General features: G+C 51.1%; 1 protein-coding gene across 1 annotated transcript in view; it reads left to right on the top strand.

Moving 5' to 3' along the window:
- LOC119936639 (collagen alpha-1(III) chain-like) overlaps positions 1-13,866 on the top strand; it is a 112,912-nt gene that overhangs the window by 63,757 nt on the left and 35,289 nt on the right. Inside the window, exon 10 of the mRNA XM_038756096.1 lies at positions 3,113-3,282. Within this exon, the coding sequence (XP_038612024.1) occupies positions 3,113-3,282 (170 nt within the window). The remainder of the gene's footprint in view (positions 1-3,112; positions 3,283-13,866) is intronic.

The following is a 13,866-nucleotide window of genomic DNA, read 5'->3' as shown; positions in this document are numbered from 1 at the left end:
ACGACCTCTGACTCCAAAGCCCGGGCTAGACCGGAAGCTCATTGCGGGCAGGGAACGTGTCTTCCAACTGTGTTGTATTGGACTCTCCCATTCACTTAGTTCAGTGCTCTGCACATAGTAAGCGCTCAATAAATGCGATTGATGATGATGATGATGCTGTGCACGCAGGGAGCGCTCAATATATCCCAGTGATTGATGGCTTCGATTGGAGTAACCAGAGTAACGGGACTGATTGCGGCCGAGCAGGGGCAGGCTTCCGGTGTCTGACTTCAATCAATCAGTCGTATTTATTGAGCGCTTACTGTGTGCAGAGCACTGTACTAAGCACTTAGCCAAGCTAAGCCAAGCGCACAGCCCAGTGCCCTGCCCTTAGGAGCTGCTTGCTCGAAAGCACTCATCGGTTTGGGTTTTTTTTACTGTATTTTTAATAATAATATTAATAGTGTTGGTATTTGTTAAGCGCTCACTATTGGCCAAGCACTGGGGTCGATACAAGGTAATCAGGTTGTCCTGCCTGGGTCTCCCAGTCTTCATCCCCATTTTACAGATGAGGTCACCGAGGTGCAGAGAAGTGAAGTGACGGAGAAGCAGCGTGGCTCAATGGAAAGAGCCCGGGCTTTGGAGTCAGAGGTCATGGGTTCAAATCCCGGTGCCGCCAGTTGTCAGCTGGGTGACTTTGGGCAAGTCACTTCACTTCTCTGGGCCTCAGTTACCTCATCTGGAAAATGGGGATTAAGACTGTGAGCCCCACATGGGACACCCTGATCACCTTGTATCCCCCCAGTGCTTAGAACAGTGCCTTGCAGATAGTAAGCGCTTAACAAATACGATTATTATTATTATTATCATTATTATTATTATTATTATTATTTGACTACGGTCACACAGCCGGCAACTGGCAGAGCCGGGATTCGAGCCCACGACCTCCGACTCCCAAGCCCGGGCTCTTTCCACTAAGCCACGCTGCTTCTAATATGACATTTGCTAAGCACTTACTATGTGCTGAGCCTTAGGGTGTCCATCAGGTTGGACACGGTCCCTGTCCATGTGGGACTCTAACTCTAAGTAGGAGGGGGTAGAAATTAATCCCCATTTTGCACCCGAGGCCCAGAGAAGGGAAGTGACTTGGCCAAGGTCTCCCCATTTTGCACCTGAGGACCCGAGGCCCAGAGAAGTGAAGTGACTTGGCCAAGGTCTCCCCATTTTGCACCTGAGGACCCGAGGCCCAGAGAAGTGAAGTGACTTGGCCAAGGTCTCGCAGCAGGCAAGTGGCGGAGCCGGGATTAGAACCCAGGTCCGTCAGGTGGATCACACATTGGGCGTCCCTTGTGGGTCAGGACCCTGTCGAGAAGCAGCCCGGAAAGAGCCCGGGCCCGGGAATCAGAGGACCTGGGTTCTAGTCCCAGCTATGCCGCATGCCAGCTGGGTGACCTTGGGCATGTCACTGCACTTCCCCGGGCATTCCCTCTAGACTGTGAGCCCACTCTTGGGTAGGGACCGTCTCTATATGTTGCCAACTTGTACTTCCCAAGCGCTTAGTATTGAGCGCTTACTGTGTGCAGAGCACTGTACTAAGCGTTTGGGAAGTCCAAGTTGGCAACATATAGAGACAGTCCCTACCCAACAGTGGGCTCACAGTCGAAAAGGGAATCACAGGGAATGGGAATGTGTCTGTTTACTGTTGTAGTGTGCTCTCCCAGGCTCTATATGTTGCCAGCTTGGACTTCCCAAACGCTTAGTACAGTGCTCTGCACACAGTAAGCGCTCAATAAATACGATTGATTGATTGATTGATTTCCCCGGGCCTCATAGCTCATTCTCCTTCAGGTGGATCACACATTGGGCGTCCCTTGTGGGTCAGGACCCTGTCGAGAAGCAGCCCGGAAAGAGCCCGGGCCCGGGAATCAGAGGACCTGGGTTCTAGTCCCAGCTATGCCACATGCCAGCTGGGTGACCTTGGGCATGTCACTGCACTTCCCTGGGCATTCCCTCTAGACTGTGAGCCCACTGTTGGGTAGGGACCGTCTCTATACGTTGCCAACTTGTATTTCCCAAGCACTTAGTACAGTGCTCTGCACACAGTAAGCGCTCAATAAATACGATTGATTGATTCCCTTTCCTCATCTGTAAAGAATGGGAATTCACGCCCTGTTCTCCCACCCTACGTCAGGCAGAATTGGGGTCTGATTTTATTCTCTTCTAACTCAGCTCTCAGCACAGTGCTTGACACATGGTAAGCACTTAACCAATACCAGCATTATGACAATTCATTCACTCGCTCAGTCGTATTTATTGAGCGGTTACTGTGTGCAGGGCACTGTACTGAGCGCCTGGGAGAGCACACTACAACAGTAAACAGACACATTCCCATTCCCTGTGATTCCCTTTTAGACTGTGAGCCCACTGTTGGGGAGGGACTGTCTCTATATGTTGCCAACTTGGACTTCCCAAGCGCTTAGTACAGTGCTCTACACACAGTAAGCGCTCAATAAATACGATTGATTGATTGATTATGAGTCTAGAGGTGAGGGGATAACGATGATTCATTCATTCAGTCATTTATTCATTCATTCAATCATATTAATTGAGTGCTTACTGTGTGCAGAGCACTGTACTGAGCGCTTGAGAAGTACAAATTGGCAACACAGAGACGGTCCCTACCCAACAGTGGGCTCACAGAGCGCTTACTGAGTGCAGAGCACTCTATTAATCAATCAAGCGTATTCATTGAGCGCTTACTGTGTGCAGAGCACTGTACTAAGCGCTTGGGAAGTCCAAGCTGGCAACATATAGAGACAGTCCCTACCCAACAGTGGGCTCACAGTCTAGAAGGGGGAGACAGAGAACAAAACCAAACATACTAACAAAATAAAATAAATAGAATAGACAGGTACAAGTAAAATAAATAAATTAATTAAGTATTAAGCGCTTGGAAAGTAAAATTAATCAACAAATAGAGACAGTCCTTACCCCAGTGATGATGATGTGTCTGATGTGAGGGTCAACCCCCCCAACCCCCAGCCCATGGTGAGCTCCCCGTACCCGCTGTCAGCGTGTTGGGTGTTGTCAAGAGAGGCGTCCATCAAGTGTTTCGGCCCCGTTGCCCCCGCAGCTGTTTTGCGCCTGGCTCACCTGGCCGGGAAGCAGACGAAGAGCATCTTCACGCCCTCTCCCCTCCTGACCGGAGACGCGGCTTCCCCCAGCCCGGCCGCCGGCTTCAAGTCACGCCTCCTCCGCCTGATCGGGAACCTGTGCTATGGGAACAGAGACAACCAAGACCAGGTGAGTCCTCAAAAATCTCCAGTGGCTACCAATCAATCTGCGCATCTGGCAGAAACGCCTCACCCTGGGCTTCCAGGCTGTCCATCCATCCCTTCGCCCCCTCCTACCTCACCTCCCTTCTCTCCTTCTCCAGCCCAGCCCGCACCCTCCGCTCCTCTGCCGCTAATCTCCTCAGCGTACCTCGTTCTCGCCTGTCCCGCCATCGACCCCCGGCCCACGTCCTCCCCCGGGCCTGGAATGCCCCCAATCCCTCTGCCCATCCGCCAAGCTCGCTCTCTTCCTCCCTTCAAGGCCCTGCTGAGAGCTCAGCTCCTCCAGGAGGCCTTCCCACACTGAGCCCCTTCCTTCCTCTCCCCCTCGCCCCCCTCTCCATCCCCCCATCTTACCTCCTTCCCTTCCCCACAGCACCTGTATATATGTATATATGTATATATGTTTGTACAGATTTATTACTCTACTTATTTACTTATTTTATTTGTACATATCTATTCTATTTATTTTATTTTGTTAGTATGTTTGGTTTTGTTCTCTGTCTCCCCCTTTTAGACTGTGAGCCCACTGTTGGGTAGGGACCGTCTCTATATATTGCCAATTTGTACTTCCCAAGCGCTTAGTACAGTGCTCTACACATAGTAAGTGCTCAATAAATACGATTGATGATGGTGATGATGATGTGAGGGGGATCCCGGCCTGCGGCCGAGGGCAGTCACGGCAGCGGAGGCATCCGAGAGCCAGGAAGCGGCCCCCGGAGGTGGGCCCGGCTGGAAGAAGGGAATTCCCTTGGGGCCGCGTGGCCAGTTCTGCCAAGCGGAAGGGAAACTTTTTTTTTATCCTGCCGCGTGTCTTCACGTCTCCCAGGGGATATGGAACGGGGGTTCAGTGGGTTGGGGCGTTTGACTGTATCGTCCGTCGGCCCCGTCGCGGTGAGTCCGAGAAGGTAAGCTCCCGGAGGGCGCGGTCCCCTCGCCGGATGCTCCGCTTTTCAGCTGCCTCCGGTGCACGTGGGTCACTCTGAACCGCTGTGGGGTGGAAGGAATGACAACCTGATCACTTTGTAACCTCCCCAGCGCTTAGAACAGCGCTTAGAACAGTCCTCCCCCTTATCCCCCTCTCCATCCCCCCCATCTTACCTCCTTCCCTTCCCCACAGCACCTGTATATATGTATAGATGTTTGTACATATTTGTTACTCGGTTTATTTATTTATTTATTTTGCTTGTACTTATCTATTCTGTTTATTTTATTTTGTTAGTACGTTGGCTTTTGTTCTCTGTCTCCCCCTTTTAGACTGTGAGCTCGCTGTTGGGTAGGGACTGTCTCTAGATGTTGCCAACTTGGACTTCCCAAGCGCTTAGTACAGTGCTCTGCACACAGTAAGCGCTCAGTAAATACGATCGATGATGATGATGAAGCAGAAACGGCTTCGTCTTTAGCATCGCTCTGCCCTGCGAGACTGGAAGCTCCCCGAGGGCGGGGATCATAGCTACTAACTCCGTTTTCCTCTCCGAAGCGCTCAGTATGGATCGCCCTGCGTCCGGGAGAATGTGAGCCCTTCGAGGGCTACAACTGTTCTCCTCTTCCAGGCGCTCAGTACAGTGCTCTATACCCAGGAGACTGTAGTTTACTTGAGGGCAGGGATCGTGTCTGCTAACTCCCAAAGCGCTCAGTGCGGTGTTCTGCCCACAGTTGGCGATCAGCATACAGTCCTGTTGGATCATCATCATCATCAGTCGTATTTATTGAGCGCTTACTGTGTGCAGAGCACTGTACTAAGCGCTTGGGAAGTACAAGTTGGTAACATATAGAGACGGTCCCTACCCAGCAGCGGGCGATTGAAAAGCCTGAAAAGTTCCATCAGAGAGCATCCCTTTTCCAGTGTGTTTCCATCTGGGGGTAGTCAGTCAGTCATTTGTATTTACTGAATGCCTACTGTGTGCAGAACACCGTACTGAGTGCTTGGGAGTGTAAAGGGAACAATAAACAGACATTCCCTGCCCACAGTGAGCTTGCAGTCTAGAGGATGGGGAGATAGACTTGTACTTGAGAAGCAGCATGGCTCAGTGGAAAGAGCGTGGGCTTTGGAGTCAGAGGTCATGGGTTCAAATTCCGGCTCTGCCAATTATCAGCTGTGTGACTTTGGGCAAGGCACTTCACTTCTCTGGGCCTCAGTTCCCTCATCTGTAAAATGGGGATGAAGACTGTGAGCCCCACGTGGGACAACCTGATCACCTTGTAACCTCCCCAGCGCTTAGAGCAGTGCTTTGCACATAGTAAGCCACTTAATAAATGCTATCATTATTATTATTATTATTACTTCCCAAGCGCTTAGTACAGTGCTCTGCACACAGTAAGTGCTCAAGAAATCCGATTGAATGAATGAATGGACAGACATTAATTCTAGGAAGGGCAGATGAGCAGCACGTCCTAGCGGATAGAGCATCTATCTGAGAATCAGAAGGACCTGGGTTCTAATGCCGGCTCTGCCACTGGCCTGCTGTGTGACCTTGGGCAAGTCACTTCACTTCTCTGTGCCTCAGTTCCCTCATCTGCAAAATGGGGGTTAAGACCGTGAGCCCCGTGGGGGACAGGGACTAGGTCTAACCCAATTTGCTTGGGTCTATCTCAATTTGCTTAGATCAGTGCCTGGCACGTAGTAAGCGCTTAACAAATACTATTATTATTATTATTCCCTGGGGACGGAGGGAGGGAGGGAGGAAAGCACGCGGAGGCGAGGGCGAGGCTGGGACCACGAAGGGCGCATTCTTGGGCTTCCCCTTTGTGAGATCCACGACTTTTCTTCCCCATTCCTCGCTCGCTCACCCGCCCATTGTCGCGCATTCCTTCCCGCTGCATCCGCCGATCCCACCCCGCACCAGGCAGGGTTTCCGCCTGGGCTGGGAACCCATCCAAGATGGCCAAGCTGAGATATGGGACAACCGGGATATGGGATATGGGCCGGGATATGGGATATGGGGGCGAGGGGGGCGGCCACCGGACACCCTGCCGCGAACGGGGTGGGGACCGGCCCTTCCCCTCTCTCCTGGCGAGGCCAGAGGCGCCCTCAATTCCCCGAGTCCTAAGTGTTGGCTAAGTGCCGGCCGTGTGCCAAGCACTGTGCAGAATGCTACGGCGCGTAGTAAAAGTCATAATGGAATGAGAAGTAGCGCGGCCCAGTGGAGATAACATGGGCCTGGGGATCAGCAGGGCGTGAGTTTTAATCCACACTTTAATTTAATCCACGTAGAGAAGCAGCGTGGCTCAGTGGAAAGAGCCCGGGCTTTGGAGTCAGAGGTCATGAGTTCAAATCCTGGCTCCGCCCATTGTCAGCTGGGTGACTTTGGGCAAGCCACTTCACTTCTCTGAGCCTCAGTGACCTCATCTGTAAAATGGGCATGAAGACTCTGAGCCCCACATGGGACAACCTGATCACCTTGTCTCCTCCCCAGCGCTTAGAACAGTGCTTTGCACGTAGTAAGCGCGTAACAAATACCAAAATTATTATTAATTATTATTTTCTGTGCCTGTTACCTCATCTGTAAAATGGGGATTAAGACTGTGAGCCCCCCGTGGGACAACCTGATCACCTTGTCTCCTCCCCAGCGCTTAGAACAGTGCTTTGCACATAGTAAGCGTGTAACAAATACCAAAATTATTATTAATTATTACTCTATGTGCCTCCGTTACCTCATCTGTAAAATGGGGATTAAGACTGTGAGCCCCCCGTGGGACAACCTGATCACCTTGTAACCTCCCCAGCGCTTAGAGCAGTGCTTTGCACATAGTAAGCGCTTAATAAATGCCGTTATTATTATTAAGTCCTTCTTTCTCCCAGGCCCGGGCTCTATCCGCCAGACCACACTGCTTCTCCGTTGGAATAGAGAGCCACATTCTGGGGATCAGGAGGCCTCCTGCTAGACTGTCGGCTCGTCATGGGCAGGGATCAGGTCTGTGCACTCTATTGCACTCGCCCCGGCGCTCAGTACAGTGCTCAAACACAGTAGACGGTCAGTTCCTTGAGGATAGGGATCGCTGTATTAAACTTGCCCAGGTGCTTGATTCTAAGGACAGTAGACTGTCAGCTCCTTGAGGGCCAAGATCATGCATACTCACTCTGTTGTACTCTCTCAGGCGCTCAGTATAGTACACCATGCACCGCTCCTTGAGGACGGGGTTCATGTCTACACTACTGAACTCACCCAAGTGCTCAGTAAAGTGCTCTGCACCCAGTAGCGGGTAAGATCCTGGAAAGCAGGGATCGTGCCTTCCATCCGTCAAGTGTTCAGTACAGTGCTTGACACCCACTGGGCCGCTCAATAAAATGTAATTGATTATTAATAATAACGATAACAGGCACCGAACTAAGCACTGGGGTAGATACATCGACAGGTTGGACACAGTCCCCGTCCCGCGTGGGGCTCGCTGTCTTGACCCCCATTGTACGGATGAGGGAACTGAGGCCCAGAGGAGTGAAGTGACTTGTCCACGTGGCAGAGCTGGGATCTGAACCAGTTTCTCCTGATTCCCAGGCCCGGGCTCTACCCACTGGACCGTACCGCCTCCCATCCGGTTCCCTCCCGGCCACGGACGGGAGGGGAACGGCCGGCACCCGTCCTCCGGGATCCTCCATCGGAGCCGGGCCCCCTTCCCTCGGTCGGAGCGAGTTACGTAAAATCCCGCCTTATTGATTTGCAGATCGACTGTTTAGGCAAGATCTAGCTTGCCGAGCATTCCTCCTTCTTTGTCAGATAATCCCCGTTCAAGAAATACGTCAAAATCCATCCATCAAACTGTCACCGTAAGTTTCCTCAACTTACAGTTCCTGTTACAGTAAATGAAATGGAAATTCCTCACGAGGCAGAAACGCCTCCAGTGAGCGTTCGGCGGCTGGACAAAACCGTCGCCCTCTCGGACTGTCGCTTCTGAGTGGGAGTCCGGGGCGGTCAGCGGCCCGGGACCCCGCCATTTCGCCCGGGGCCCGACAAAGAGGCGTTTTGTGTCTCCTCTGCCGCCTTGGCATATTTGAGTTTCTGCCCCGTTTTCGACGGGGGCGGCCCGAGGGGCTCTTGGAAGGAGAAGCAGGAAAATGGTTTGCTCCTCAAGTGTCGGCCGCACAAAAGGCCGGCTTCGGTCTTCGACACCAGAAGTGTTTGGTCAAATATTGACCCAAACTGGGGGAGGGACGGCGGTCCGGCGGGGAGAGGGCCAGACGGCGATCGGTGCTGTCTGCCCGGGGCAAACTCGGAGAGGGGGCGGTGGCCCGGCGGGGAGAGGGCCTGACGCCGGTTTGTTCCGCGTTCCGGGTGCAAATTCCCCGGCAGGTGGGAGCATTTTCCCGGACTTCCTTTCCTCCATCGTGAGAACAGCTCCAGGGGTCTCTTACTCCTGACCAGGCCTCCAGAAGCTAGTGGCTAGTCGGGGCTAGTGGGGAAATCCGTCCAGGCGGAGAAGGGAGGCCACCACGGGTCCTAACTGCCCACCTGCCCTCCCGACAGCATCCCCAGGCCAAGAGGAGATGGGTTGGCTAGAGGAGGTAGGGACAGGGAGGAAGAGCTACTTATTTCTTGCTGGGTTTTCAAGTCTGTATCACTTCAATCAATCAATCAATCGTATTTATTGACAGTGCAGAGCACTGTCCTAAGCACTTGGGAAGTCCAAGTTGGCAACATATAGAGACGGTCCCTACCCAACAGTGGGCTCGCAGTCTAGAAGGGGGAGACAGAGACCAAAACCAAACATATTAACAAAATAAAATAGATAGGTACAAGTAAAATAAATAGAGTAATAAATCTGTGCAAACATATATCATCATCATCATCAATCGTATTTATTGAGCGCTTGCTGTGTGCAGAGCACTGTACTAAGCGCTTGGGAAGTACAAGTTGGCAACATATAGAGACAGTCCCTACCCAACAGTGGGCTCACAGTCTAAAAGGGGGGAGACAGAGAACAAAACCAAATATACAGGTATATAAATAGAGTAAATACGTACAAAGAAAATAGAGTAATAAATACGTACAAACATATATACAGGTAATAATGATGGGCATTTGTTAGGCGCTCACTTTGTGCCAAGCACTGTTCTGAGCACCGGGGAGGACACAAGGTGATCAGGTTGGCCCATGGGGGGCTCGCGGTCTTCACCCCCATTTTACATATGAGGTCACCGAGGCCCAGAGAAGTGAAGTGACTTGCTCAAAGTCACACAGGATGTCCCTAACGTCACCCAAACCTTAACCCTCCTCCTCTCGATGCATGGATTTATCTTCATTTTGGGATGGCTGATGAAGAGACCCCGTCCCTAACGTCACCCGAATCTTAACCCTCCTCCTCTCGATGCATGAATTTATCTTCGTTTTGGGATGGCTGATGAAGAGAACCCGTCCCTAACATCACCCGAATCTTAACCCTCCTCCTCTCGATGCATGAATTTATCTTCGTTTTCAGTAACGAGAAGCAGCATGTCCTAGGGGAAAACGTCTGGGCCTGGGTGTCAGAAGGACTGGGGTTCTAATCCCAGCTCCGCCACTGGTCAGCTGGGTGACCTTGGGCAAATCGCTTCCCTTCTCTGGCCGTCAGTTACTTCATCTGTAAAATGGGGATGAAGAGCGTGAGCCCTGTGTGGGATAGGGGCCGCATCCAATCCGATTATGTATATCTATCCCAGTGCTTAGCACAGTGACTTGCACATTTGCACATAGTAAGGGCTTAACAAACGACAATTTAAAAAAAAATGACTGGGATCCAGAAGATTGGGACACTAATCTCCGCTTCACCCGTTTACTGCTGTGTGTGACCTTGGGTAAGTCACTTCACTTCTCTGGATCTCGGTTTCCTCATCTGTAAAAAGGGGGTGAAATACCTTTTCTCCCTTTAATACCCTTTAGACTGTATTTAGACAGTCTAATTAGACAGTCTAATTAGACAGTATTAATTATTGTATTAATTAGTATTAATGTATTAATGTATTAATTAGTATTATTATTAATTAGACAGTACTGTCTAATTAGGCAGTATTAGACAGTCTAATACCCCTTAGACTGTCCCTGTGGGACAGGGAGTATTCAAACCTGATCTGTATTTACCCCAGTGCTCAGCACAGTGCTTGGCACATGGTAAACCCTGAACAAAAACCACAGTTATCATCATTGTTATCAGTAATAATTCACACTGCCTTCTTTCCCCTCTAGACTGTCAGCTTGTTGTGGGCAGGAAACATGTCTACCGACTCCGTTGTATCAATCAATGGTACTTATTGAGCGCTTACTGGGTGCAGAGCACTGAACTAAGCGCTTGGGAAAGTGCAGTATAACAGTTATTCCCTGCCCATATCGAGCTTGCAGTCTAGCGTAATCTTCCAAGCACTTAGATCCCGGACCTGGGTTCTAATTCCGTTCCCCCACTTGTCTACTGTGTGACCTTCGGCAAGTTACTTCACCTCTTCTGGGCCTCAGTTACCCCCGCTGTAAAATGGGGATAAAGACTGTGAGCCCCATGTGGGACAGGGACTGTGCCCAAACTGATCAACTTGTACCTGCTCCTGCAATTAACACACTGCCTGCGTTTAATAAATCTGCTTTAAATAAAAAAAGCATTTATTGAGGGGTGGAAAGGCAGGAGAATGATTTGAAACAGCCCATCCCGTGATAACCTTTCAGAATCAGTCAGTGGTATTTATTGAGCGCTTACGATGTACAGAGCACTTTATTAGTCGCATGGGAGAGTATAGTAGAACAGAGTTGGTAGACGTGTTCCTGGCCCACATCAAGCTTCCAATCTAGAGGAGGAAAAAGGTCTGTCTCATTTTTCTGGGACCTTTTGATTGTCAGCTCCCAGAGGTTAAGGGCCCGATCTGTGGCTTCCTGACTACCTACTGATGATGGTGATGTTGGTATTCGTTAAGCTCTTACTGGGCTCTTACTCTGTCTCCCCCTTTTAGACTGTCTCCCCCTTTTAGACTGTGAGCCCACTGTTGGGTAGGGACTGTCTCTATGTGTTGCCAATTTGTACTTCCCAAGCGCTTAGTACAGTGCTCTGCACATAGTAAGCGCTCAATAAATACGATTGATGATGATGATGATGATGTGTGTCAAGCACTGTTCTAAACACTGGGGTAGATACAAGCTAATCAGGGTGGACACCTTCCCTATTGCACATGGGGCTCACAGTCCTCATCCCCATTGTACAGATGAGGTAACTGAGGCACAGAGACGCACCCAAGGTCACACTCAGCAGATACGTGGCAGAGCCGGGATTAGAACCCTGGTCCTTCGGATTCCCGGGCCCGGGCTGTATCCACTAGGCCACGCCTTGGATTGTGCCTGGATGCAGGGCAGAATGTCCTTCCCTTTCAGGCATTCGCTCCTTCAGGCCGGAATGAGCCCAGATCATCATCATCAGTCGTATTTATTGAGCGCTTCCTATGTGCAGAGCACTGTACTAAGCGCTTGGGAAGTACAAATTGGCAACCTATACAGACAGTCCCTACCCAACAGTGGGCTCACAGTCGTCTCCACAGCAGGCTAGCAATGGAGCCGGGATTAGAACCCAGGTCATTCATTCATTCAGTCAGTCGTATTTATTGAGCGCTTACTGTGTGCGGAGCACTGTACTAAGCGCTTGGGAAGTACAAGTTGGCAACATACAGAGACGGTCCCTACCCAACAGTGGTCCCAGGTCCCGTGTTCTGTGCACTAAGCCACTCTGCTTCTCTTGGCTGCGGGGCTGCCAGGCTCCCCTCCCGATGAGATATATATGTATATATGTTTGTACATATTTATTACTCTATTTATTTATTTAGTTTGCTTGTACAGATCTATTCTATTTATTTTATTTTGTTAGTATGTTTGGTTTTGTTTTCTGTCTCCCCCTTTTAGACTGTGAGCCCACTGTTGGGTAGGGACTGTCTCTATATGTTGCCAACTTGTACTTCCCAAGCGCTTAGTACAGTGCTCTGCACATAGTAAGCGCTCAATAAATACGATTGATGATGATGATGATGATGAGACGTTCAGCTCCCGAAGGGCAGGGGACGCCCATCTAACTGCTGCTGCTGCTCTGTCCTGAGCCCCGTGCACACTGCCTAACACCCAGTAGGTGTTCAGTAAATACTCCCGGTGGATTGGGAAAGCACCAGCCGGCTTTGGCTCAAAGGGACCCCGGCTTTTCCCTCCACACAAATGGCAGGAGTCCCGGAGCCTGCACCGTGCACCGGGATAATGACGACGATGGAATTCGTTAAGCTCTTACTCTGGGCCAAGCACTGTTCTGAGTGCCAGGGGAGTCACAGAGATGTTCAGGTTGGGCCCAGTCCCTGCCCTGCACGGAGCTCACAGTCTAAGAAGGAGGGAGAACGGGGATTGAATCCCCGTTTTACAGATGGGGAAACGGAGGCCAGGGGAAGTGAAGTGAGTTGCCCAAGGACACAAGGCAGGCAAATGGCGGCGCCAGGATTAGAACCCAGGTCTTCTGAGTCCCAGGCCCAGGCTGCCCCTCGGTTCCCTGGGATGACATCCCGTTGTGCGGGGCATTCATTCATTCATTCAGTCGTATTTATTGAGCGCTTACTGTGTGCAGAGCACTGTACTAAGCGCTTGGGAAGTACAAGGTGGAGTGTACAAGTACACTCTTCTAAGCATTGGGGTAGACACAAGTTAATCACGTTGGTCACGGTCTCTATACCATATGGACGGTGCTTTGCACGTAGTAAGCGCTTAACAAATACCATCATTATTATTATTATTATATGGGGCTATCGCTCTAAATACGAGGAAGGACACATATTGAATCTCCGTTTTCCCGTTGAGGAAAGTGGCACAGAGGAGTTAAGTGACTTGCCCAAGGTCCCGCAGCGGACGAGTGGTGGAACCCAGGTCCGTGCTCTTTTCCTAGGCCACAGTGCTCCTCAAGGCTTTTACACTTTAAAAAGCTGAACATCCGTCAGTACCTATGTTTTTTTTAAAAAAAAACCAAACCCTTATGTAATCAAAGATCGAAAAAGCACAACTGCAGCCGGCAGAGCCGTGGAACGGCGCTCGCGCCCTCTTCTTTCGGGTCGGCACACACCTCCCGCTCTCCTCCGCCCTGGAAGACCGCTCGTAACGCCCCCGTCTCCTCCACCCATGCCCACCTCAGGCCACACAGGTGCAGCCGAAGCTGCCTCGCACCCGGGCCCGAGGGGACACAGCTGGGCCGAAGCCAGAGGGTCGGGCCCGAGAGGAGTCGGCCGGGCCTGAGCAGAGACGTCCGGTCCTGAGCGCCGAGGCGGCCGGGCCCGAGTGGCTCCCACGTGATCTTGGTGACCGATGGCCTCGCATCTAATCCCGATCTAGTTGGGATCTACCGTTTCTCCATTTGAAGTCAGGACACGTTTTCCGTTCGGCATCTCTGAAACGGCAGTCATTTCCAAACAGACAGCCGGGAACACGAACGAGAGTGTTCTAGATATGGAAAAATCAGCGTTGCTCTTTGTTGCTGTAAAAACCCCCTTCGTGTTCCCAGGCGGTTGTTGCCGAATGGCGTCACATTTACCATTCAAGAACCAAATCGACATTCTTTTCAGGAGTGATTGGGACCGGGACTTTTTGTT

Source organism: Tachyglossus aculeatus, chromosome 14 (assembly GCF_015852505.1).
Source record: "Tachyglossus aculeatus isolate mTacAcu1 chromosome 14, mTacAcu1.pri, whole genome shotgun sequence".
NCBI classification, from domain to species: domain Eukaryota; kingdom Metazoa; phylum Chordata; class Mammalia; order Monotremata; family Tachyglossidae; genus Tachyglossus; species Tachyglossus aculeatus.
Note: the sequence above shows the minus strand (reverse complement) of the source record. Positions and strands in the feature narration are given on the sequence as shown.